Source organism: Vanessa tameamea, chromosome 2 (genome assembly GCF_037043105.1).
Source record: "Vanessa tameamea isolate UH-Manoa-2023 chromosome 2, ilVanTame1 primary haplotype, whole genome shotgun sequence".
Taxonomy (NCBI): domain Eukaryota; kingdom Metazoa; phylum Arthropoda; class Insecta; order Lepidoptera; family Nymphalidae; genus Vanessa; species Vanessa tameamea.
This window is the reverse complement of record NC_087310.1, coordinates 14,789,419-14,815,020: the sequence shown is the minus strand read 5'-3', so window position 1 is coordinate 14,815,020 and position 25,602 is coordinate 14,789,419. Positions and strand designations below refer to the sequence as shown.

General features: G+C 35.7%; 1 protein-coding gene across 1 annotated transcript in view; it reads left to right on the top strand.

Annotated features, from left to right (window-relative positions):
* LOC113394119 (cell adhesion molecule Dscam2-like) overlaps nucleotides 1-25,602 on the top strand; it is a 42,040-nt gene that overhangs the window by 15,341 nt on the left and 1,097 nt on the right. The window contains exons 5-28 of the mRNA XM_064216641.1: nucleotides 2,802-3,012; nucleotides 12,435-12,588; nucleotides 13,118-13,266; nucleotides 13,968-14,058; nucleotides 14,258-14,436; nucleotides 14,511-14,656; nucleotides 14,741-14,876; nucleotides 15,109-15,228; nucleotides 15,511-15,687; nucleotides 16,074-16,218; nucleotides 16,519-16,667; nucleotides 17,045-17,246; nucleotides 17,542-17,696; nucleotides 17,962-18,032; nucleotides 18,110-18,332; nucleotides 18,584-18,711; nucleotides 19,029-19,191; nucleotides 19,514-19,640; nucleotides 20,439-20,605; nucleotides 20,740-20,919; nucleotides 21,220-21,393; nucleotides 22,963-23,101; nucleotides 24,558-24,706; nucleotides 25,031-25,222. Of these exons, the coding sequence (XP_064072711.1) occupies nucleotides 2,802-3,012; nucleotides 12,435-12,588; nucleotides 13,118-13,266; nucleotides 13,968-14,058; nucleotides 14,258-14,436; nucleotides 14,511-14,656; nucleotides 14,741-14,876; nucleotides 15,109-15,228; nucleotides 15,511-15,687; nucleotides 16,074-16,218; nucleotides 16,519-16,667; nucleotides 17,045-17,246; nucleotides 17,542-17,696; nucleotides 17,962-18,032; nucleotides 18,110-18,332; nucleotides 18,584-18,711; nucleotides 19,029-19,191; nucleotides 19,514-19,640; nucleotides 20,439-20,605; nucleotides 20,740-20,919; nucleotides 21,220-21,393; nucleotides 22,963-23,101; nucleotides 24,558-24,706; nucleotides 25,031-25,222 (3,727 nt within the window). The remainder of the gene's footprint in view (nucleotides 1-2,801; nucleotides 3,013-12,434; nucleotides 12,589-13,117; nucleotides 13,267-13,967; nucleotides 14,059-14,257; nucleotides 14,437-14,510; nucleotides 14,657-14,740; nucleotides 14,877-15,108; nucleotides 15,229-15,510; nucleotides 15,688-16,073; nucleotides 16,219-16,518; nucleotides 16,668-17,044; nucleotides 17,247-17,541; nucleotides 17,697-17,961; nucleotides 18,033-18,109; nucleotides 18,333-18,583; nucleotides 18,712-19,028; nucleotides 19,192-19,513; nucleotides 19,641-20,438; nucleotides 20,606-20,739; nucleotides 20,920-21,219; nucleotides 21,394-22,962; nucleotides 23,102-24,557; nucleotides 24,707-25,030; nucleotides 25,223-25,602) is intronic.

Genomic DNA, 25,602 nt, shown 5'->3' with positions numbered 1-25,602 from the left:
AAAGGTTTAAATTTGGACACAATATCTAAATGAACAAAGATGCTGCAAAACCCCACTCACCCCTTAAGAAGGTTTTGGGACTATTCCTATTTAATATCAGTATTTAAAACGGGATATTTACCATGTTTCTTATTTTTATTTGGAGCTCGATATTTCGACATTATCTACGAATGTCCTTTTTGTAATATAAAGGTCACGTTATGTTATTAAACATTATATTTGAATACGATATACATTTTACAACATGTATGATAAACATTTTTTAACTTGTTTTATTATTTTTACTTGGCGGTAGGGCTTTGTGCAAGCCCGTCTGGGTAGGTACCGCCCACTCATCAGATATTCCACCGCCAAATAACAGTACTCTATATTGTTGTGTTCCGGTTAGAAGGGTGAGTGAGCCAGTGTAGTCACAGGCACAAGGGACATAACATCTTAGTTCCGAAGGTTGGTGGTGCATAGGTGATGTAAGGAATGGTTAATATTTCTTACAGCGCCATTGTCTATGGGCGGTGGTGACCATTTACCATCAAGTAGCCCATATACTCGTATCATATACCCTTAAAAAAAACCGCAGCTATTAACATTCTCTTCACAAATAATACGAGTATAATAATAATACGTATAAGACATTCGAATCTGTCAAGAAATTAGATTACCACAATGAGCAACAAAACACACAATACAAAAACCTTAAAAGCATTTTATGACGGATAAGTGAACACACTTTTGTTATAACAAACGTAAAAAACAAAACAAATGTACTCAACACAAGGGACAAACTAAATCAGAGAAGAAACGTCTACCACTGATTTAATTCGTTTAATTACGAAACAGATTCGTTTATGATAGAATTAAAGCAATCAAATTATATACGAATACAATTCGATTGAAAAACTTCTAATGAAAATTGATTTTAACAATGATTCAATATATTTTATTTCATTAATGTCTAAATGTTAAGATGTTTAATTAAAATTAAATTATATCTAATTTAAATTGAAACAACCGCTTTCACGTGAAACGTCTCTGGGTTCTCTGGGTAAACTTACTTAAAACTTTTGTAATGGCCAGCGCTTCACCAGTAATAGTCTTTTAATGTGTTGAAGCGAAATTTCAATAAAAGTTAAGTTAGGAAACAGGTGCAATCGATTTAAATAGATGTATACTATTAACTTCGGGTATATTATTCATATGGGTTTTTTCTATGAAGAATTGGTAAACAAATGGTAATCACAGTAAGGCGATGGTGAAACCCAATTCATTTTAATTGCAGCAATAAAATTGTTTTCTATTTGCAACTCTGTACACACCTTCAATTAAAAATTGTCTTTGTTCAATATTTTAACAGAACGTCTTATATTTATACAAATATATTATTTGGAAATTATATATCATACTTCCATCCATCGGTACCATAAATTATATTTATCTCAGAAGTTAATTATTATTACTTTGATTATATTAAAATATTTATATTTATGGCAATGCTTAAAACAAATATCAATCTTAAATTACAAAATACATGATATTATTAATACATTACTAAATTACTAAAGTTTTTTAGAATTGTTTCGAAAGCAATTGATCAGGTCAGTATGTCAGCGGGCGAACAAAGCATAAATGTTCTGTACTATTAAACCTTGCGCAGTTCTATAACCTGCGATCAATATCAAAACATGATCATTCCGTACTTTATTTGACAACCATCCGTGGTCGAGTAGTATGTACACCGGTTTTCATGGGTACGCCACTCCGAGGTCCCGGGTTAGATTCCCGGCCGAGTTGATGTAGAAAAAGTACATTAGTTTTCTATGTTGGCTTAGGTCTGGGTGTTTGTGGTACCGTCGTTACTTCTGATTTTCCATAACACAAATGCTTTAGCTACTTGCATTGGGATCAGACTAATGTATGTGATGTTGTCCAATATTTATTTATTAAATAAATAAATATTATCTATACCAATTGTTTTTCTAAATTAAATAACAATGATCGTCATAAAAGAGTGCCTCGCCCCTTGCACTCTATCGCTAATCCGTTTTGAGACTTGATCTTCGCGACGCCGATGTAAAGTGATGTTTTCTGAATTATTCATGAGTCGGATCTTGTATTGACTTGTAACACGTGGCTGAAGCAAGTAATGGATATTTTTTTCGACTCCATTGAATTTCATGAGCCAAATAATAAATGAGACCTTCGTATTTTTTTGGATGTACTATTTCTAAATGCTAGGATTAACTCCTACGAGATATTTTCTTGTCAAACTTAATGTCGATCGAATAAAATACTTGGTGACTGTTCTCGATGAAACTTAGTTTAATAATAAATTTATACGTTCAATATTATATTAAAACAGTTGAATATTAACTAAATATATCAGCAATCAGCTTGCCATGCGACTCGATCCCTATAAAGTATATTTTGTTAAATTTATATTTTAAAGCTGGTCAAACACATAGTTCAGCTGGTAAAATTATATTATAAAAAAATTATATACACATTTTAGTTTATTTATATTTTATTTGTTACTTTAATTTTTGAATTTGGAAGTCATATTGTACACTTAACTTATAAGATAACATATTAGATATTTTATTATAATTATGTTATGCTATAACTCAATCGAAATTTTCTTATATCGCCGTAGTCAATTTAAGATAAACCTATCACGCTTGATCTTCGTCATGATACTTATATTACCCCTGAAAAAGAGAAATAAAACTGAAGATAACAAAATAATATCAAGAATGAGTTATAGAGGTGAGAGCTGCGACTATAGATTCTGCGTGTTTTTCAATCAGGTTGCTAACTCAGGCAGTTCCGTTACCTTCAACTGCTCAGTGGAAGGAGGAGAGGCGCGAGTGCGGTGGCTGCACGATGGGGTGCCGGTGGGGGGTGGTGAGCGGGTGCTGCGTGTCCACGGCGTCGTGCGCGCTCACCGTGGAATGTATCAATGCTTTGCCGAGAGGGACCTGGATAGTGCACAGGCTGCTGCGGAGTTAAGACTTGGAGGTATTCATATTTTTTTACAAATGATTGCTATACATTGTGTGTTATGTTAGCAGATGAGTGCGTGTGAGCAAGCTATCATTTCAAAGGTAACGAATGAGCGGATGCGACAGCGAACAGCGTTAATATCAATTAGTAATGTTGACCACTTACCATCAGGTGGCCCATTTGCCCGTTTACCTACCTAAAACATTAAAAAAAAAAACGGTTAAAGTATCTTAAAATTATGTTTTTGTACAATTTTGCCCAAAAGTTGCAAATATCTAAGTTTGAATTAACATTTCTTAGAATTAATTGACAACGCAGGAGGAGCCGCAGTTTCAGCGAGTAGATATATGAATCAATGCAACATTTAAGTATATTTATTAAATTAATCGAGTCCTCCTATAGATATACTATTTTACGGATGTAATTAGGTCTGAGTATAATATAATTACTGATTGCAAATTCATTTAATGCGTTCTATCCAGAATTAATTATTCAGATGTATTCATTTGAAAAAAAATGCATTAAACTTAGCTTCTTATTCGCTGAATGAAAATAAAAAGGATTTGGAATTAAAATGTACCTTACTTACTAATCTATTAATTGATTTTACTTCGGAAAATTATCGAAAAGCATCGAACATTTCCTCTTAATATTCTCAACAAGAGAGACATCGTTTTCACGAATAGTTTTCCACGAACTTCAAAGTATTTACGTCATAATACGAAATTGATGAAACTGCTATTGTTCATATAAAAATTATATCTTTGAGATGGCACTTCTCTCTTTGCTTAACAGTCACACAGTTTCTCTCTTTCTTTCTTCAGTAATGTGATGTTCAAACGAAGAAGACAAAACATTATGTAACTATCAAATTGTTATACAACATTTATTAGTATGGATGTCAGTGTTGCGTTTCAGGTGCTCTGTTAATTAAGCTGAACTTATAATTAATTGCAGCGTTGATATTTTTATAATTATGACGTATTAGCCTGAAGAGACCGTAGCATATTTTGTATTTGATTCTTGAATTAATGGTTATGTGGCTAATTTATCAGATAAATTCAAAGTCTTTATTCGATATTAAAGTATTGTACTTATGAATTGATTGTTAGAAATAAATAATTCAAAACCTGAAAATTAAATTAAGATTATTTATTTAAAAGTTTAATTTATGTTCTACGATATTTACAGTAATAAATATTAAATATTGATATATAACAAGGCATCACTCGATCAGGCGCGCCCCTCCACGTTAAATTATCGACGTTCACTGTCAAATATAATCAAATATATGGTTATATATATTTGCTACCTTTAATCTTATGTCAATTTTCTCACGCACACAAACACATATTGTAAGATGACGTCACTCGTACTAATGCATTACACTGTGAATAGATCTACGTTTCAATTGTTTCTTCTTATAACTGAAATATTAATTTTAGAATCATTAGAAATGGCTTTTCCATGATTTCACAAATAACAATATACGTACGTGAATGAAAAGAAACAAGAACGGATACGTCACTAAAATGTGAACTCGACTACGTCGCTTGGTGGTGTTATGTATTTATCATTTTTGTATTTGTATACAATATTAAATATATAGTCTACCCATGTTATGTTATGTGACCAATTACATTTAATGTAAACATTATTCATAAATTTAAATGAATGAATACCACTATTTTTGAAGATATTGTGATTTCAGTAAAATGGTGACAATTGCTACATTAGTTTTTTTTTAGTTAAACTTCTTTCGTTGCGCTAACAATCACATTTCAAGATTTTATTTGCATATAAAGTATCACAATGGAACGATACTGACATTTCATATGCATGTGTGGGCTTAATAATTTTCCACCGATGGTAGAATATATTAATATTCCAATCCTGAATTACCGAGAAAGATCTCTATGTTAGTCACATAAATTCTAGACTTTCAAGAAATCGGATTACGGTGGCGGGAAATAATAGGAATAAATGCTTGACAGTGCTTCGCAGCCACAAAAATATTTTCAATTCGTTATATATAAAGAAAGATGTTTTACTTGGTATTTACATTGCATTATGAACGTATACATAATTCAATTTACAATTTCTTGTGCCCCAGTTCCTAATTAACCAAAACAACAATGTACTATTTCATATAGAATATGAGAAAAAAAAAGGTCTTGAGAGTGTAATTTCATAGTCCATTGGCCCGAGTATTTGCCCGTCCCATCCGTCTATAGCAGTTACTTTGACTGCTATCCAACACGCCTTAAGGTGAGGATACAGGAGCAACGGTTTTAAAAACATCCAATAAATTGACGTGTAACACTGTCACGGACGAACGGATTGCTATCGCGAATTTCTTATAGGCTAAACCAAATTATTTTCTTTTTCGCAGGATTCTTTATTCAAGTAGGCTCATAAAAGCATCTTTTGAATCGTTATATTACAGTGTTGAGTTAAATGTAAAGCTACCACCGGTTCGGAAAATTCTTCCGAGAAACTCAGTAGTTACTTTTTGCTATTATTTTATTTACAGAGTATGTCAGTAAACAAAATTAAATTAATAATATTACGTCCTCGCTATTTTATCTTTGATATAATCTTGTATTGAGTAATATGACTTATTTATTAATGGTTTTCTGACATGAGCTTTAAATTTTTTAATAGGTTAAGTTAAAAATATATGTGGAATTTTATTATAATAACGAATACCACCTTAAGAAAGTGCTTCAAAAGGCTTTGTAAATATACGAAAGGACGAAACCGTTTCGAGCAAACATCTGTAAGCTAGACAAACAACCACTTCAAGGAATCGTACGTACATTCAACGACTTCAAATTAAACTTGCAGTACAATCGACGTGAACAAAAATACATAACAGAATTGAATTAATTAATTCGCATCATTTGGCGTCACATTACGTCAGACCCTCGAACAAAGGCGAGCGAATTTAAAATCGATGTAAATTGCAATTGTCGTATATAGATCCGATTGTACTGGCCAGGGATTGGTCGTTTATTGATTAAAGCGTGCTGCAGCGCCGGACAGGCCATGCGTCACCCGTGACACGGTTGGGACGACCGAATTTACATTGGAAATTTATAATTTATTTACGTCACTCATTCCGGTCCGAGATTGGGATGATAAAAATTTGATATTACAAATTATGTAATGGATACTTTGATTGAAACTATCGAAATCGTATTACGATTCCATATTTGAATTTCGTGATTACGTAGTTTTTGCTTTAGTTATTGAAATAAAATTGGTTTTCAATTCGTTCGTATAACTTTGTTGTTTATGAACTGATTTTGATGATTATGATTGTGTTGGGTTCAGTATAGCCCCAAGATGCTCCCATTTAATTTCATTGGTATTAAACATTGTTCAGTTTTTATTTATTTTAGTCAATTGCTGAGAACTTTTTAACTTCGTTGGGTAGACAGTAGATAAATCTTAATCAGAATATTCAAAAAGCGGGAAACGAGAGTATTTATGAGACAAATTTAGATAGATATGGGTACCAAATTTACATCTCCGCAGAGCATCGAAAGCTATCCATTAAGTACACAATGAAATGCAAATTAATCTTTGTTTATGGATTCTCATTATAATCTCTTTGAAGCGATAGCGATTAAAACATCACATTACGTTACCGTGATCATAAAACGAATATTAAATTTGAAATATCAAGGTATTATAAAAATATTTTAATTGTGTAATTATTTTATGCATAAAGGTAGGGCTTCGTGCAAGTCCGTCGACAGACATTCCACCCACTAATCGTTATATCATATTCTACCGCCAAACAGTAATACTGTTTATTATGGTTCCGTTTGGTGGGCCAGTGAGCGAACGTAACAGACATAAGGGACATGTATCTCACTTCCCAAGGTTGAAGTGCAGTGGCGCATTGGTTAAAATATCACGCCTATGACTTAGGAGTATTTTAGGAGTAAGTGTTTACCAAGTCAAGGCAAAATAAATATATCTATATTATAACACTGATACTTATACTTAAACAGAGAATACGCATTTAGGTTTATACAGTTTTAAACATTATATTTCGATATAATTTTTATAAAAGTAGATAGTGTATGAGAAGACACAGAAAAGAAATGTTTCTAAATTAAATAGCATCGTCTAAATTAATATTTCTATCAATTTAAAATCGATGACAAGATCATATTACGGACAAAATTTGTGGTGAGCTCGGAGGTATTAAGAACTCGAAATTGGGCAGCAGGCCAGACTAAGCGGCGCAAGTTGCTGGAAAATTTTCATATTGAATTGTTTAACTACGTGGTATTATTCTAAATAATATCGCGCGCCACAAACAGACTACAAACGTTATATTGTTATACAACAACTGTGCAGAAAAATAAAAGGAAAGTACGCAAACCAAACGAGCATTTGCGGCTCTCGGTGATTGGTCATCTTCACATCAAGACACTGGTTACGTAAGAAATGTAAAACGCTTCACAATCTATTAGCCGCCAAGCACGGAATGTAAATTTTATAACGATTTTCCGGTTTAAAGGGTGAGTGAGCCAGTGTAATTACAGACACAAGGGACATAACATCTTAGTTCCCAAGGTTGGTGGCGCAATGGTGATTTAAGGAATGGTTAATATTTCTTACAGAGCCGTTATCTATGGACGGTGGTGACCACTTACCATCAGATGGCGCATTTGCTCATCCGCCAACCGATACCATAAAAAAAAGCCTTCGCACTGGAACAAAGTAATACAAGTTACATGTTATTTTTCGCGGTTTGTAATAGCCGTACAAAAATAAATGACAGCCACATTAACGTCTTACCGTTATGTCGCCTTGGTGGCACAAGTGTGGTGGTCATTTTGTAAACTATAACGCGTTGTTATTTACTTAGTTTAATTATATACAGTACAATAAAGAAAATATATACATTCAGATGCTTGAATATCAAGTCAAAGTACAAAACCAAGTCGGTTTTTTAAACACTACTACCCACCCGCATATAAACCTCATACTTAGTTTTGTTCGATCACCCTCAGTTTTCGTTAAACATAAACTAAATTGATTACGCGAATATTGCTTACCGAAGTATGTTTCCAATAAATTAATATTAAATTATTGAAATTAAAACGGTTTTCTTTGTGATTGTCGTTTCTGTACATCGTAATAAGATGCCCAGAGTGTGTGTAAACCATCCCGATAAATTTGTTACATTTGCGGTCAACTTACTATTAAAGTTAATGTCGTAATTTGACACCATTAGTTAAAAACTGTTATTTTAATTATTTTAGCTTTCCGGTGCGAAATTTGGACAAAACCTGGACTCCTAGTGTTTGTTGTGCACAGTGTGTTAGTTTATTAACATCAATTGGCTAAAGGATATGCCGTTTGCAGTTCCAATGATATGGTCTGAACAGAAAGACCATGTATCAGATTGTTATTTCTGCCAAACTTCTATCAAAGGTATTAATCACAAATCTAGACACACCGTGAACTATCCGAATTTAAAATCTGCTCAAACACCTATCCCTGAAGATGTATTGTAATGGAGGTACCATTGCACATCAAACTCGGACGTATAAAAAACTTCGTCAAAGCTATGGACAGAAATGGAGATGGTTTTTGTTACTTGAAACAGAAATTCCCTAAAATCAGCGATGCTAAAATAAAAGAGTGAATATTTGTAGGACCACAAATTAGAGATCTACTGTCTGATAAAGAATTTGATCAAAAACTTAATCCGTGCGAAAAATCAGCATGGACATGTTTTCGAAATATTGTTTGTAATTTTCTCGGAAACCAGAAGGCCGAAAACTATGAAGAGTTGGTCAACAACGTTTTATCAGCTTACAAGAATATGGGATGCAATATGTCGCTCAAGGTACACTTCTTACACTCTTATTTGGATTTTTTTCCTCAATTTGGGAGCCGTTAGCGATGAACACGGCAAGCGATTCCGTCAGGATATATCCAACATGGAAAAACGGTACCAAGGAAGTGGAGTCCGAACATGTTGGCTGATTACTGTTGGACACTCAAAAGAGATGTACCTGAAGCTAAATATTCCCGAAAATCCTGAATAAAAGTCAAATGTCAATTGTTTTTCTTGATTAAATAAAATTTTCAACCATATTTACTTAAAAAAAAGTGCATTGTAGTTGCAAGAAAACTAAGGGTGACTGAAACTTTTTAAAAATGCAGATTATTAAGAGGCTAGTTGTAGATACAAAATATCCCATTCAAATTAATTTAACTTTCATTAAGGTTATTTTTGTCTATCAGTGTAATTTTTCACAACAAGGCTTAAAATAGTTTTCCTATCAAATTACGTTCACCAAAAAAATTATTTAAAGCTAATTTATTTATTTTTTTATTTAAAAGGAAAACTATCAGTACAAGATATTAATAGTAGATGGGAAAATAGCTTGTTGAGTTATTAATTGATTTTAGTACAGTGATTAAATTGAACTCCAATCCAATATCATCCATAGACATTGGTGCTGTGAGAAATTTTAATCATTCCTTACATCGCCAATGCGCCATCAACTGTACCTTGTAGCTGGAAGACGGATTAACGCAAAGCCCTACAGCAGATATGTTTTATTTTATTAGGCAGTTTATCTTTGAATTAAATCTCTTTGAATCAAACAACAAAATGAACTGCAAAGTAATGGATTAACAATGAATGATTAGGAAGCAAGCATACTCCGCTTCACACAATAACTGGGTCCAAGCTCAAACAGATCGCCTGTCAGCCCGTCCGGCAACTCAGCCCGTATTCCGCAATAAAGAGCTCACTAGCAATGCCCCGTTATTTACTGCCTCATAATTCCTCTGTCACGCTCATTTACTGAGCTCTGGTAATGCTTTGAGCTATGTAGCCGATTGTTAAACTATTTGTGGAAGTTGTTCTTTATTTAAAAGATGATATTTTATTTTATTAATTTTCTTTCTTTGTTTTCTTTACATCTGTGTGTGTGTTAAATCATATTTGAGTTATATACCACCCTGACGAAATTGAATGAGCTTTAGTTTTAGATAGTCTTAGGGGATATTTTTAAATAGAGTTCACAGTTGTAAGAATATTTTTATACAAAATTATATATTATATTTATAGTACAATTCCATTCGCAGAAAAAAACCACTCGCTGATAAATAATAAATCGTTATTTATAACTGTAATTGTTTTCAATCATTCATTTCATCTATAAAAATAGAACACTAATACGACAAAATAATAAAAGGACTCTGCTTTTGACCAAGCCCATGAAGAAATCACATTAAGAAACTGGTTATCATCTTTATGATTATTCAACGACCAGATTTTCCAGAACCCTGTGACAGTTAGTCAATGTTCCTCGACGTTATCAAATCAATATTTTTAATTTAACAAGTAACTTCAGAAACCAAACGTCCATTTATTTATGGGTGACCCAATTATTTTTCTGATTTGTTCTTGTGTTTAAAAATGTCAAACACAAAAATTCGAACGCGAATCTTTGGCACAGTCTCAAAGCAGTTAAGAAATGAGAATGCAAGTTTTAATGAACTTGTATTGTATCTTCACAGACGTGTTTTCCATGTCTTCAATACTTAATTTATTATTTATTGGCAATACGTTTTCATTGAACTCTACGACGACGATTTCCTCATACAAGCTGAACTTGCACAGGACAACTGACAAATAACAGTGTGCTAGCTTAAAAAAATGGGCCTTGGTTTGATTCTGATATTATTGAATTAAATGATAACGAAAAGTATTCAAATAAACAAAATTATACTTAAAATATAATATAAATTATTAATATTCAAATTTGGAATATCTAGTCTTTATAATACAATAATTTCATAAATTAGTACGAGCTTATATTCTTTTAGAAGAAATAAGAAAATTATATGAAAGAAATAATAATCAAAGTCACATTATAAGACTTAAACTTAAAATTAAAGATACGCATAATATAAATTCATAATAGACATAAACACTTTTTCAATTCAATATTCAATTCAAAGATAAAACTGCCTCAATCGCTATCACAATGATATACAATTAAGTTTAGCTATCCTACTAATATCACAAATACTAACTCCAAGCTCTTTTCTCATCTACTAATATAATAATATAATATTGTACTGAATAATTGTCAATCAAGATGTAACGTTGAAAGCCGAGATGGTCCAGTGGTTAGAACGCGTGCATCTTTACTGATGATTTCGGAATCAAACCCAGACAAGCACCACTGAATTTTCATGTGCTTAATTCGTGTTTATAATTCATCTTGTGCTCGAAAAACCTGCATGTGTCTATTATATAATACGAAATTCTGCCCCATGTGTATTCCACCAATCCGCATTGGAGCAGCGTGGTGGAATATGCTCCAAGCCTTCTCCTCAAAGAGAGAGGAGGCCTTAGCCCAGCAGTGGGAAATTTACAGGCTGTTAATGTTAATGTAAAAGATGTAACGTAGACGTTGGTTTGTAGTGGCTGCAAAGTAAGTCTCGGCCCGTATACAAAATTAAGAAAAATAAAGATGAAAATATTTTTATTTTTTTCGGTGTCCGTGATCGGATGATGAATGAGACCCATACGTCGCTGGTCCTTTGTTTATTGAGAATTCGAGGCGTTGATTGGATTCTGTTTTGACACTCTTGATTAATGGCTGTTCGTTTTCTGGACACAAAATCAGAGAAGAGCCGTATGCGAAATTAATGACAAACAAATTTAATTACAAAATTTTATATTCAAAAGTGCAATATTTTCGTTGATATGCCCATTTTTTACTTACTTTACTAAATAAAGACATTTTTAACGTTGCCGTTTCATAAATTCAAATCATTTGTAAAAAATACATTGGTAAAGAAGGCATGTTATTCGATACAAGATTATATAGATGATAAAATAGCGTGGAGTTAATGCTCGTTGACTTCCAGGCAGGAGACATAACATACATATATAATTGTATTTAACTAACATGACTGTATTTTTAGATGTTGAAAAAGAGTAACTACTGAGTTTCTTGCCGGTTCTTCTCGGTAGAATCTACATTCCGAACCGGTGGTAGCTTTACTTAAAATAGTTTGTTAAATGACGGTTCAAAATCCCTTGTCAAAGCCAACTTGAATAAAGTATATTTGTGATTATGAAATGTTGTTAATTATTATATTATATATGAACTGGTGATTTTAGTGGTCTAGTGATTCAATTAGCTAATTTATAATACTGCAGTTCTAATGGTCCTGAGTTCTAATCCTGAAATGCCTAAATTCGTAAATGACTAGTTTTCAAAATTAATCGCTGTAGCAGAAATTTAAATTAAGCCAGGATTTGGTTAAATTTTGTGCTAGAATGAAATAAATATATAATAGGTGGAATTTATAAAGATATCGACCATAAAAGTTACATATTACATCGTAAATGCTATAACACAATTCATATATTCCAGACACAGCCCCGGAACTGCACTATACGTTTATCGAACAGGCCCTACACCCGGGGCCGGCACTCGCACTCCACTGCTCCGCTTCAGGGTCACCGCCGCCACGCTTCACTTGGCTGCTCGACATGCAAGTAGTCGAGGAACATAATACACCGCAGAGGTTGGGCTTTTACACATTTAACATAATGTACAATATTTGTATAATAGTCACTCATTGTCAATTATTAATAACTAATATCCATACAAAGATATAATCTAACAACCGAGGTACATACTGACTAAAACACCCTAATCGTAGACGAAGATTGTCGGTTCGAAGCCGGGCAAGCGGCACTAAAGTTTTATTAAATTATCCTCGGCCTTAAAGGAAAATATCAGAAAGAAACCTCCATGTATCGATTGTAAATTTGCCATATGTTGTGGACTAAGTTCCGAACCTTCTTATCTACAAAAAAGAGGATCAGCCAGCAATTTAACGAGTAGTTAATTTACTTGTTTTATTTAATTGTCATTGGTAACATGGCATGTTAACTTTAAACACTACTTAGTAACTTGTTTGATTCTTTCATTTCATAGAAACAAAGAAACCAAAGCAATACAAAGTCAAATACTAAATATAATATTTTGTTTGTTCGAATGCTCGGAATATAGTAAACATTTATGCATAATCCTTTATCGTTGTATCGCAGAAGCGTCTCACAATTCATGAGTCCCAACGGCGACGTCGTGAGCTATCTCAACATAACATCTGTTCGACCTGAAGACGGCGGGCGTTACATTTGTCGCGCGCACAATACAAGAGGCGCTGTGGAGCACTCGACGAGGCTTAATGTTTACGGTAAATAATATCAAACATAAAAGTATAAAACACTTTTGAAACATTTTATTACTACAACTATTTAAAATGCCTTGTTTACGAGACTGTCTCGTGAACAAGACATTCGTAGATAATGTCGAAATATCGAGCTCCATCAGATTAAAATAAAAAACATGGTAAATATTCCGTTTTAAATACTTGTAGTAATAAAAATAACCATGTTAATTTAAAATCTTATATTTTTTTATTTTACTTTTATAGTTTCGTAAATAATAACATTCTTAGTGTTTTAAAGTTTGTTCATAAATGAAAATTATTTGGCATTATTTTTGTATCGTTAGACGTATGTAGTATTGATAATGGTAATTTAAAAATATTTCAATTCACGATAAACATTTGTTTAACATCTATATGTGACTATTTATGTTGAATAAATAAATTAGATTTTTATATACATTTGTGATGCGTTACGTCAAGCGTGAACCTTAAGGTATTTTGATCATAAAAGATACTTTTTAAACCGTCTTATGGATCAAATACCACCACACCACATTAAGGTATAGATCTATACCATATGTTTTTAATACGAAAAAGACTTTTCATGAGCCTGAACTTAACATCATTTAAGTTGAGTATTAGTTGAAGTCGATTGATGTATATATATATATATATTAATTATGTTATTTATCTATATCAAGCTAACTGTGAAATATCTTCAACAGGACCACCATCAATCAGGAACATCGGACCAGTTCGAGTGGTAGCTGGAGTGAATACAACAATCTTCTGCCCTTACTCCGGATTTCCAATCAGGTTGATGGAGGTGCATTTGTTTAGTAAGACTATAAGTTTCGTTTTTGTTTATTTCAGTAGTGTAACAGACTTATCATTATCATCAGAATTTTTCGTCTTTTATTTATCATTTATAATATAGAGCATGTCATTTTTTATGAATAAAACGTATTTGAGAATCTAGTTTCTGAAGATCTGATGATTGTAATGTATTTCATAGTGATATCAGGTGGCAGCGAGGAGGTTTAGATGTTGGATCGACTGGCAGAGCACTGTCGGGGAGTGGTGGAGAACTTCTCCTTTGGCCAGCTGAACCAGCGGACGCTGGAGTGTATTCATGTAGAGTCACCGCACCATCTGGACAGTATGCCCAAAAAGATGTGCAAATTTTTGTCAGAAGTAAGTATTGAGTTACCATCTTTTTTTAATTATCATGTATAAATCCATTTTTTTAAATTGATTTTAATTTTCAGATCCACCAAAAATTGCTGGGTTTTCGTTTCCTGCAGACTTAGTAGAAGGAAGCTCTATACAAGTTTTATGTGGTATAACGTCTGGAGACAAACCTGTTTACTTTTCCTGGTTAAAAGACGGCCTACATATTCCCACAAATTTGCAGGTTTGTTCAAGTTCACTCATTTTATCTAAAAAAAATGTCTACATTTCTATTCTAGATATTATCGAACAAGTTATAAATTTCCAGGTACAAGAGAAATCCTTGGATGAATTTAGCTTTCTGATTTTCTCACATGTGACGTCGAAACACAGTGGAGAGTACACGTGTGTCGCGAGCAACACGGCAGCTGAAGTCAATCACACAGCACGACTGGCTGTCAAGGGTACAATCACAAAAAAATATTAATAATAATTATAAGCTGAAAATATCTTACCTCAAAATTGTATAAGGCATAATCGTTTGCAGTTATCCTGATCTATTAAACAGGCATTGTTAGTTTTGAATTTGTTGAATTACCATATTCTATTGTATACTCAATGCTCACAATTCTATTCATTGTATGTAGTTTAACAAAAGTGTAACCTTATAATAAAACAATTACTTCCACATTACAGTTGCTCCGTCGTGGGTGTTTGAGCCACAGGATGTTTCAGTACTTCTTGGGACACAAATACTTACACATTGCTCTACGAAAGGATATCCAGAACCGCGAATTACTTGGTTAAAAGCACAAGGTATGTATTTAAGAGTTGTTCTCATTTTCCTGTTCAAGATGTACCTTGTTTGCGGTTGTCCTTATGTTGAAGACATCTTGATTTAATATTTATTGGAAGAATGCAGTTATGTTCTTTCAATAAATATGTGATGTGTAATGTGAGTGATAACATAAATTGTTTCTTAGAAGCATCAAATCGGCAGGTAATAAGATATAATTGTATTCAAAACAAACAACAGCAAATTCTTGTCTGGTTTGTTAGAAAAAAATGTAGTGTGAAGGCATTTCTAATATTTTACAGGTCCAAATTCAGGCGATTTTCGTCCCCTAACTCGAATAGAGTTGCCGTTATCAGTTCTAAGTAACGGTTCACTGAGCGCCGCGGCGGCGGTGCACGCGCACGAGGGTCGTTACATGTGTCGCTCTGACAACAACGTCGGTAGAGGACTGTCGAAAATTATCACTGTTTCCATTAATGGTTTGTCTTTAACTTTAATTTATTTATTTAACCTTTTAGCATTTAAGGAATAATGTAACAAATAAAAATAATTTATTTACGAAAAATCACCAATATTATACTAATTAGACGATTCAACATCGGTATTTACGAATTTCGAGTTTTTAATTGAAACAAGCATTAATTAATTTTTAGGGCTTATTTTGTGTTTGTAATTCATCTCGTATTAAGCAGAAAGGGAAAATATCGTTAGAAAGCCTGCGTGTTTTGGGTGAGATCATATGTATTCGCCAACAATCACTGAATGACCGGTGGAATAAATTCCAAACCTCCTTGAGAGAAGATGATGCCTTGGATTAATGTATTATTACTTCACAAACAGCTAAAGTAACTATTTACGTTTTCAGAGCCCGCTCACTTTGAGTTCTCATCACGAAACATGTCCGTACGTCGCACTTCGAGTGCTTCATTGTCGTGCGCGGCGCGCGGCGACCCGCCCATACAACTACACTGGACGCATAACATGCAACGACTAGATCTTTCCACATACAGGTAACTAAAGCCGATATTATAATCGTGAAAATAATACCGCTAATGCTCTTGACGACCTCCGTGGTCGAGTAGTTTGTACACCGGTTTTCATGGGTACTCCACTCCGAGGTCCCGGGTCCGATTCCCGGCCGAGTCGATGTAGAAAAAGTTCATTAATTTTCTATGTTGTCTTGGGTCTGGGTGTTTGTGGTACCGTCGTTACTGCTGATTTGCCATAACACAAGTGCTTTTTTATAAGTCAATGTAAATTATATTAACGACGAAGATAATTATATCATCATCAAAATATTAATTTTACAGGGTATCGGTATCAGAGAAAAGGTCAGAGAGCGGAGCGAGCTCTACACTTACAATTGCGCATGCGCAACGCCGTGACTCCGGCGTGTATCGCTGTCGGGCTGAGAACGCTTTTGGTCGTGATGAGCTGCTTATTTACTTAGCTGTGCAAGGTAATAAGAAAATAGACGTCCAAGTGTTCCTAAAGCTATATTTATGTTACTTACTATACAAGTACAGACACGAACTTATCGCAAGGTATTTTTATCAGCTACTTCATATTTTATATAATATACCTTTACCTATATATTTGTTTTTATTAATTAGAATTTTATGATGATGTAATTGAATAGGGAATAGCACGAGAATTTTGAAAGAAATGAAGTTATTACATTATTGCGAATGAAATTCTAGTACTTGTATTTTCATAAGTCTGTTCTGAGCGAACCAGGTCTTAAACTTTCTCTTTATACCGGAAGACGATTGCGAAGCAGTGTGCCATTTATGGACTATTATTGATTTATTAATGAAATATATATGGCAAATACAGAGTTTCCCGAGGCACCTCGAGGTCTGATCGTAGTACGCCGTGAAGGACGAGCAGCTCGCCTCGCATGGAGACGTGGGTACGATGGTAATGCGCGGCTACGAGCCTATCGTCTGCAATATCGCGTTGTGGGCGACGCGAGACGAGCTGCTGATTGGACGGACGCACCCACCAGGGACCTCTCACCAGATTTGCTCATACAAAGGTATTCAATATTCGTATATTTTAATTTTAACCATATAATCTCTTCCTTGTATGGTATTATAGGCATGCGTTTAATCTGTGACTTTCTTTTAGTAGTCATTTGCTAAGCTAAGGTTTTCTTGAATTTAAAAAATAAATAAATAACTGATTTTAAAGGGATCAGATTAAAATCCATATTTTATCTATCGATAGAATCCGAATTTAACAAAAGTTTTAGAATCTGGATATCTATATAAACATTTAAAAGATTTCGATATCAAATTTTTAAAGTATTATTATTTGTATTTATGTCGCAGACAAGAAGCCGTGGAACCAGAATCGGAAGTGATCTTGGAATATCGAGTGGATGGGCTTAGGCCAGCAACCGCTTACGCGTTACGGCTTGCCGCTGTTAACGATATCGGAGACAGTGAATATTCCGAATCCGTCATCGTGCAGACTTTAGAAGAAGGTATCCTTAATTGAGAAAACCATTAGACAGTAATAGATAAAAGTTATGTATACGTTTCAATGGTCGCATATCATCCATAAACAATAACAAAAATATAATTATGTTTTGGTCGTAGATTTACAGAATATTTTGTCTTTTGATTGGATTGCTGTTGAGAAAAATAAGTAACAATTCAGCATCCATAGAACGTTTATTACTAAACCATAACTTTACAAAATAATTTTGTAAATTTAATAAATTAACCTCTCTAAAATATTACTTACAGCACCTTCAGAGCCTCCACGCAACGTTGAAATTCAAGCAGATGCACCAGGAGAACTATTAGTCAAGTGGCAGGTGGTAACAGTTTTTATAGCAATTACAGTTTAACTTTAAGGATCCGCTCATAATAAACATTACAATAAATATTTTAGCCTCCATCTCAAGAATCCTGGAACGGTGAATTGCTCGGTTACGCGATATGGTGGCGGGGAGACAACGCATCACTAGCGCTGACGGTGCCAGGCTGGGCCGCGACGCACGCTCGGCTCGCGTCTTTGCGCGCGCACGCGCGTTATGAGGTGCGCGTGCGCGCGTTTAACGCAGTGGGCGCGGGGCCGTCATGTGCCCCACTGGCAGCTACTACACTTGAGGACGGTAATATTATTAGTAGAAGATAGTCTTCTGTTTCTGTACGTTATACTGTTACCACATAGCAATATTTTGCATTGCATTGTGGTGCATTTATACTGTAGAAGTAGTTTATATTTCTAGCGGTAATCCTCTCCAGTCTTGCTAAACGAAAGTCACAATACGATTGCATCACATTTAATTCTATGAATACGATTATTTCATATTTGTCTAACAATACAATAGATATATAATTAATTATATGTGACATAATTTAGTTCCTGACGCTCCACCGCAACATATCCGCTGCGAGCCGCTGTCCGCACAATCCTTTCGCGTGTGGTGGGAGCCGCCACCAGCCGTTTCACGAGGTGGCCTACTTTTAGGATATGAAATTATGTATCAGGTAATAATCACATACGAATAACTGAAATTCAATAAAATCTATTGGATTTTTGTGTGTCCAGTTACTACAGCTTGAACAGTGTTTTAGCTCCTCGTGGTATCGAAATAGCTCAGAGTATAGAGTGTGCGCTTGTGACTTGTGCTGACCGCAAATAGTTAGTGTTAAATTGATGGCCAAAATTCTGTCAGAGGGAACAATTTTTATGTCAGAGCGTTTAAAATATACAATTTATTTCCCATTTCTCGTTCGTTTGGGCTTAACTTATTATCGTTTTATTTATTTTAAATGTCATGAAATGTCTTATTCGGTTTGAACAGGAGGTTGGATTAATTGATGCAATATGGGAAAGGCGTCGCGCTGGCGGCGGAGAAGCGCAAGTGGGGGGGCTGCGGGCGGGGAACTATTCGCTGCAGGTGGCCGCGCGCACGGCCGCCGGCCTCGGCCCGCCCGCCGCCACGCACTGCGCCACGCTCGATGATGGTCAGTAGTTGATATTGTTTAGGTACTTGATAGTACTCAATATATTATTATGGACGTACATTGGTCCTATGCCTGAACTCTTTCCGCTCATTATATGAGTGAGGGACTAGAAAGTGCACCTGTAGTTTGCGCACAAGTGTGTATGTGTGTGTGTGCACCATAATTTGCGTAATTGGCTGGTCTCCCTTGAGATTGGCTACTGTGACCAAAATCAGTCAGGACAACATCACCATCATATATAATTATAATAAAAATTAATACGTACACTAAATTTGTTGCTGCTGTATAATATAATTTATATAAATATAATTTTCAATTTCAGTCCCTGGACCACCAGCTGACATAAAAGCAGTACCTAATTCTGAGGAATCTGTGATAGTAAGCTGGCTCGCACCTGCACAGAAGAATGGAAAGATTAGACACTACACGGTGTATAACAGGCCCCAAAGGTTTGTACGAATAGTGTAGTCATGACAAGGTTTTTGTCTCAGGATTGATGGATTCACGATTTTTAATATTTAAATGTTAAAGTAACTATTTTTTGTTTTATAACTCTGGCATGCGGATGAACAAACGAACCATGAATATTGGTGCTTTAGGACATACTTGTATTAACCATTCCTTACATTACGCCACGAAACTTGAGGGCAATTTTATGTCCGTTGATATACTGACTTCTCACCCTTCAAACCGGAACACAACAATATCAAGTATTGCTGTTTGGCGGTAGAATATCTAATGAGTGTTTGGTGTCTACCCAGGCGATATTTAATAAAGCACTATCGTCTTTTTTTATGGCGTAGGCTGGTGGACGAGCATGTGGGCCACCTGGTGGTAAGTGGCCACCACTGCCCATAGACAATGGCGCTGTAAGAAATATTAACCATTACATTTACTTCTTACATCGCCAATGTGCCACCAACCTTGGGAACTAAGATGTTAGACATAACAAGGGACACCTTGTGCCTGTAGTTACATTGGCTCACTTACCCTTCAAACCGCAACATAACAATGCTGAGTACTGTTGTTTGGCGGTCGAATATCTGATGAGTGGGTAGTACCTAAACAGACGGGTTTGCACAAAGCCCTACCACAAAGTAAAGTCTATCAATTACAAGGCTTAATAAAAACTGCTCTGTATAAGTAAAATTTATTTACCCATAAATCATATGGTTATCACGTCTACATCCTTATCCAAGTCCTAAGCTTTTAAATTAAAAAAACATTCAACTGAAACTGTCGGACAGGACAGGCCAGCACTCCCACGTGATGGTACCGCATACCGATGAAGAGCAAATGCTGGAAGTGCGTGGGCTGCAGGAACACCAGCTCTACGAATTTTGGGTCACCGCCGCCACGACTGCCGGCGAGGGGGAGATGAGTGCTATCGTCGCTAAGAAACCAAGCTCAAGAGGTGATATCTCCTAAATACTAATCTCATTAAGATTACTTTATTATATTTATAATAGAAATTTGATAATTTGAAAAATTGAGTTTAAATATCACTTATAGACTTGTGAGTAAATAACATTATTATTTTATTTTCAGCTGGAGGGAAAATTTGGTCTTTCCCACGCAGAATAACTGTAGCGGAAGGTTCACGTGTTGTATTAACGTGCGGAGGTGCGGGAACTCCTACCCCGCTGCGTGTCTGGAGTCGCCGCAGACCGCCGTCACCGGCTACTGATCCGAGAATTCGAATAGAAGGACATCGGCTTGTTATCCCAAGTAAGTTAAATTTCAATATAGTAAAAACGTAATATCCCACTGCTGGCGGAATGTCATCCCATACATCCCCAATTCTTCGCGATGTTTTCCTTTACCGTGAGCACATGAATTATAATAACAAATTAAGTACCTAAGCATATGTAGTCTAACTTTCTGTGTTTGGCCGGATCTGAAGCCCGAAACTTACCTCGTTTTGCAGGAAAGGCACCTTAGCTCTTTTAGCAGAAAAGGCTCGATTTGCAATGAATAATTAGATACGTACACAACTTATTTATTATATTTATTTTTGTTTGCTAACAGAACTAGAGGCAGTAATGTCAGACAACTACACGTGCGTGGTCCGTAACCCGTGGGGCGAGGAGCGCGGCGTGTGGGAGCTGCGCGCGTCGTCGCCGCCCGCGCGCCCGCGCCTGCGCCTCAGCGGCGCCGCGCCCGCCGCGCTGCTGCTCGCGTGGGACGCCGCTGACTCTCACAGTAAGTGGTCACATCACATCTAACATGGTACCTATCAAGAGTGACGCAATTCCTTAATTGTAATTCGTTATTATTTTTAATCAATAATTTCTCAAAAACTTTCCGTATACAGTTGCTCCATAAAATATTTTCAGGTTTCACTCTTGAATATGCACGTGGCGATGGTGCATGGCAGTCGATTTGGATGGTGGGGACGGCACGCACTTACGCGCTGAGACAGCTGGCGTGCGGTGCGACCTATCGACTACGAATCACCGCTCATAATGCCGCAGGACCGTCCGCAACGAGCGAAATCCTATCAGCTTCTACGAGCGGTGGCGGTATGACATAAAATCAGTATAATTCACATTTTTTTATTACAAACATACTTTAATGAATATGAAATCAACTTCGATAGCGTAATTTTGACTAAAAATAATGTCCAACGTATTTCAATCATAAATAATGACAATTAGTCGAAATTAAATTATGAGACACTAGGTGAAACCGCGGCTTTACCCTTACGAAAATTTAATTTGGAAAATGTAAATGTAATGTAAGGAGGAAATGGTAGACTCCTCACATGAAACTCCACCCTTCTTTTCACACCCTGAAGGAATGATTTCCGCGATGAAAACTAACCTAGGTCCTTTCCCGGGACAAGCTATTTCCACGCCAAATTTCATCTAAATCGGTTCAGCGATTCAAGCATGTTGAGATAGCAGTCAGAGTTACTTTCGCATTTTTAATAAAGGTAGGGATGAGTATGAAACCAAATAATTTGAAGTATTATCTAACAAATCTATTTAATAATTCGCTATGTGCGATTTTCCTGTATTATTTTATTTATCTAAAAAAGTATATTGTTACAGCTTCTAAGCCAGCAAATGAAAAACATATGATCACGAGCAACAGTAGCTGTGTTCGACTTAACTTTCTGACGTGGGACAGTAACAGTTGCCCCTTGATACATTTCGTTGTCTCCATCCGAGGCTTTGAGGAAACAGTTTGGAGATCGGAAACTGTTGGATTGGACATACTACCAACTGCGCTGTGTGGTCTACATTCAGCCACTTGGTATCACCTGAAAGTAGTCGCCCTTAGCACAGCGGGCTCTACCACTGCGACTTACTACTTCTCTACTTTAACTGAAGATGGCGGTGAGAACATTGATATAATTTATATGATATTACTGGTGGCAGGGCTTTATGCAAGCCCGTCTGAGTAGGTACCATCCACTCATCAGATATTCTACCGCCAAAAAGCAATACTTAGAACAACAAGTGTTCCGGTTGAAAGGGTGAGTGAGTCAGTGTAATAGGCACAAGGGACATAACATCTTGGCTTCCAAGGTTGGTGGCGCATTGGTGTAATGTAAGGAATGGTTATTATTTCTTATAGCGTCAATGTCTATGGGTGGTGGTGACCACTTACCATCCATTGTCTTTGATTAGTAGTACGACAGAAGGATGTTAGAGTAGGCTTTTTTAGAATAAATAGTAACTAAACAAGACAAATTACTTAACAGTAATAATTATACAATTACGACAGGAAGTAATCATACGTTCGATATTAATGTTGTGTTCACAGAGCGTATCGCGGCGCCCGCGCAGTTCCCGTCGGGCGGCGAGGAGGGCGCGGCGGCGGGCGGCGGCTTCACTCTGCTGGCGGCTGCGGCCGGTCTGCTCGTAGCGCTGCTGTTATTGGCTATTCTGGCGTATAGAAGAAGGTTAGATACCTTTTGCATCAGTTAATTCTACTTCTATATTATTTTAACATGGTTAGCAATACTGTTTGGGTGTTTTTATTTTAGAAAAGTGTATTCATCAAGAATAGAATCATTGAAATCATTACGCAATCGGTGATATTAAGTAAATAGTGGTCAACCGCGGCTTCGCCGCATTTTACAGGTTGGGTGCTAGGTATAAAAAAGTATGCTATGTTAAGGTTTGAAAAGGTTTATTATTCCAAAAGAAAGTATACTATGTTATGTATGTATGTTCTTCCTTGGAGTTCATACCGAATAATGTCAAACTAGCGAACCACCCCGGCTTCGCACGGGTTCAATGCTACAACTAGATATACTACAGAATGTCTTACAACGTTCACAGTTTTTCAGGCATTAGACAATACAAACCGCTATGTCTCTGCGTTTTAAATCTGTAATATCTTCGAAAATATTAATTTAAATTACATAATTAAAGGGACCATATTGATCTATATTAAATGCACGATGTATTTAAGGTACTTCATTGGATAAGGATTAATGTTGTATTGCTTAAAATTGCTTCGAAAATAAGCCATTATTTCTCATCAAAAGTATAGGATACAAAATAGTTATTGTAAGTTATCCCTAAGAGATAGACGTAGACCATCGTACATACTTTTTTGAACACCTTTTTAAGGTGTACAATACTGTAGTACATTATTTTGATCTATTTCGTACGGTTGAGCCAGCATTTGCAATGTAAGCGCAAAAAATGTGTTAATTTACGACATCACTTTAGAAACCTCTAAAATTATCAGTGTGTCTCTACTATATTGTGCATGTATTATACCTTCCTCTTGAATCAATCCATCTTTTAAAAACAACCGCATCAAAATCTGCTGTGTAATTTTAAAGATCTAAGCATACATAGGGACAGGCAGCGGTAAGCGACTTTGTTTTATACTATGTAATGTTTCGGTGGTTTGGCCGTGAAAGACAGACAAACTAAGTTACCTTCATATTTATACCAATAGTACAGATATACACAGAAAAATGATTAATCCATAAGTTTTTAACTTATAAAATGTATGTATGTCCTTATACAAAAAGTTTGTTAATTGCGATAACAAATAAGTGTCATCATGATCGGTTCCCAATTAGCTAAGCTATGGGTTAAAAAAAACGCCAGACAAATATTTGAGGTCTTTTATTTTGACAAGGGTTGATAAGCTTAATTTTTTTTTTCTAAGATGTACACTCGCTCAACATAAGATTCTTTTTTATCATAATTTTTATATATGGAAGTACAGGTGCTTTATCAAATTAATTTCCTTATATTTTGTAAGAAATGTTAAACTAATTACGTCAATATATAATTTATGTTGTATTTGAAATACATTAAAACGTATAAAAATCTTAGACTATGTTTATCAGAACAAGAAATGTAATTTTAATAAAATATCTTATTTATCTACAGTGCAGCAGCTTCGTGCTTCAGGAAAGGCTACGAACAAAGTGGAGTTTCAGAAGAAGACAAGTCCATAGAAAAACGTGATAATAGAAGGAATTGTCAGCAAGTGTACACATCGTCGCCTATCAAACATCCCAATAAGAAGGAACAGCAAGGTAATATTCTGATCTCTCATGTTTGCATAATTGTAATTTTAACAAGAACAAACTTAGTTTTAGAAATATGCAATACACCATCATCGAGCTTGACTTTAGAACTAGTAAGTAAGCCCAGATTCTCCTTTAGTGTTGAGGAGAGTTTAACTTGCGTTGTGATGCAACCAGCATTACGAATTAGGTGTTAATAGTTCATAATTGTAGTTTTAAATATAATATACATCAAAAGCTTTTTAAGACGTTTTTCCAGTTCGATTAATGTTTTAAAATGTTGTTTACACAGAACTTTAGATTTGACATCGACCCTGTTATTTAACTACGCAGAAATGTACGAGATCAGTCCATACGCGACGTTCAGCATGGCGGGCGGCGCCAGCGGAGTGAGCGGCGAGGCGGGCGGCGGCACGCTGCGCACGTTCGGGCGCGCCGAGCCCGCGCCGCTCGCCGCCGCGCCGCCGCGCGCGCACTCGCACCGCTCGCCCGCACACACTGGTAGCTATGCTCTCGAATATACACGTAAAAAACTTAAGCTTGTATAGCACTATTGTCTTATTATAAGCACAATATTAATCGTTCACGAAGGTGTTCTCTCCACGTCGAATGAAAGACGTAACTCAGATTTTAGTTTGGTTTTAAACAAAGCTGACCTTTTGGTATTCGTCGTGTGATAGAGGAAGTATCTCTGAGCAGATTCCAGGAATTGCGACCTGAGTATAGGTTCAAGGGATTTCATTGCAATGCACATCAAGCCAGCCGAGATGGCCCAGTGGTTAGAACGCGTGCATCTTAACCGATGATTTCGGGTTCAAACCCAGGCAGGCACCACTGAATTTTCATGTGCTTAATTTGTGTTTATAATTCATCTCGTACTCGGCGGTGAAGGAAAACATCGTGAG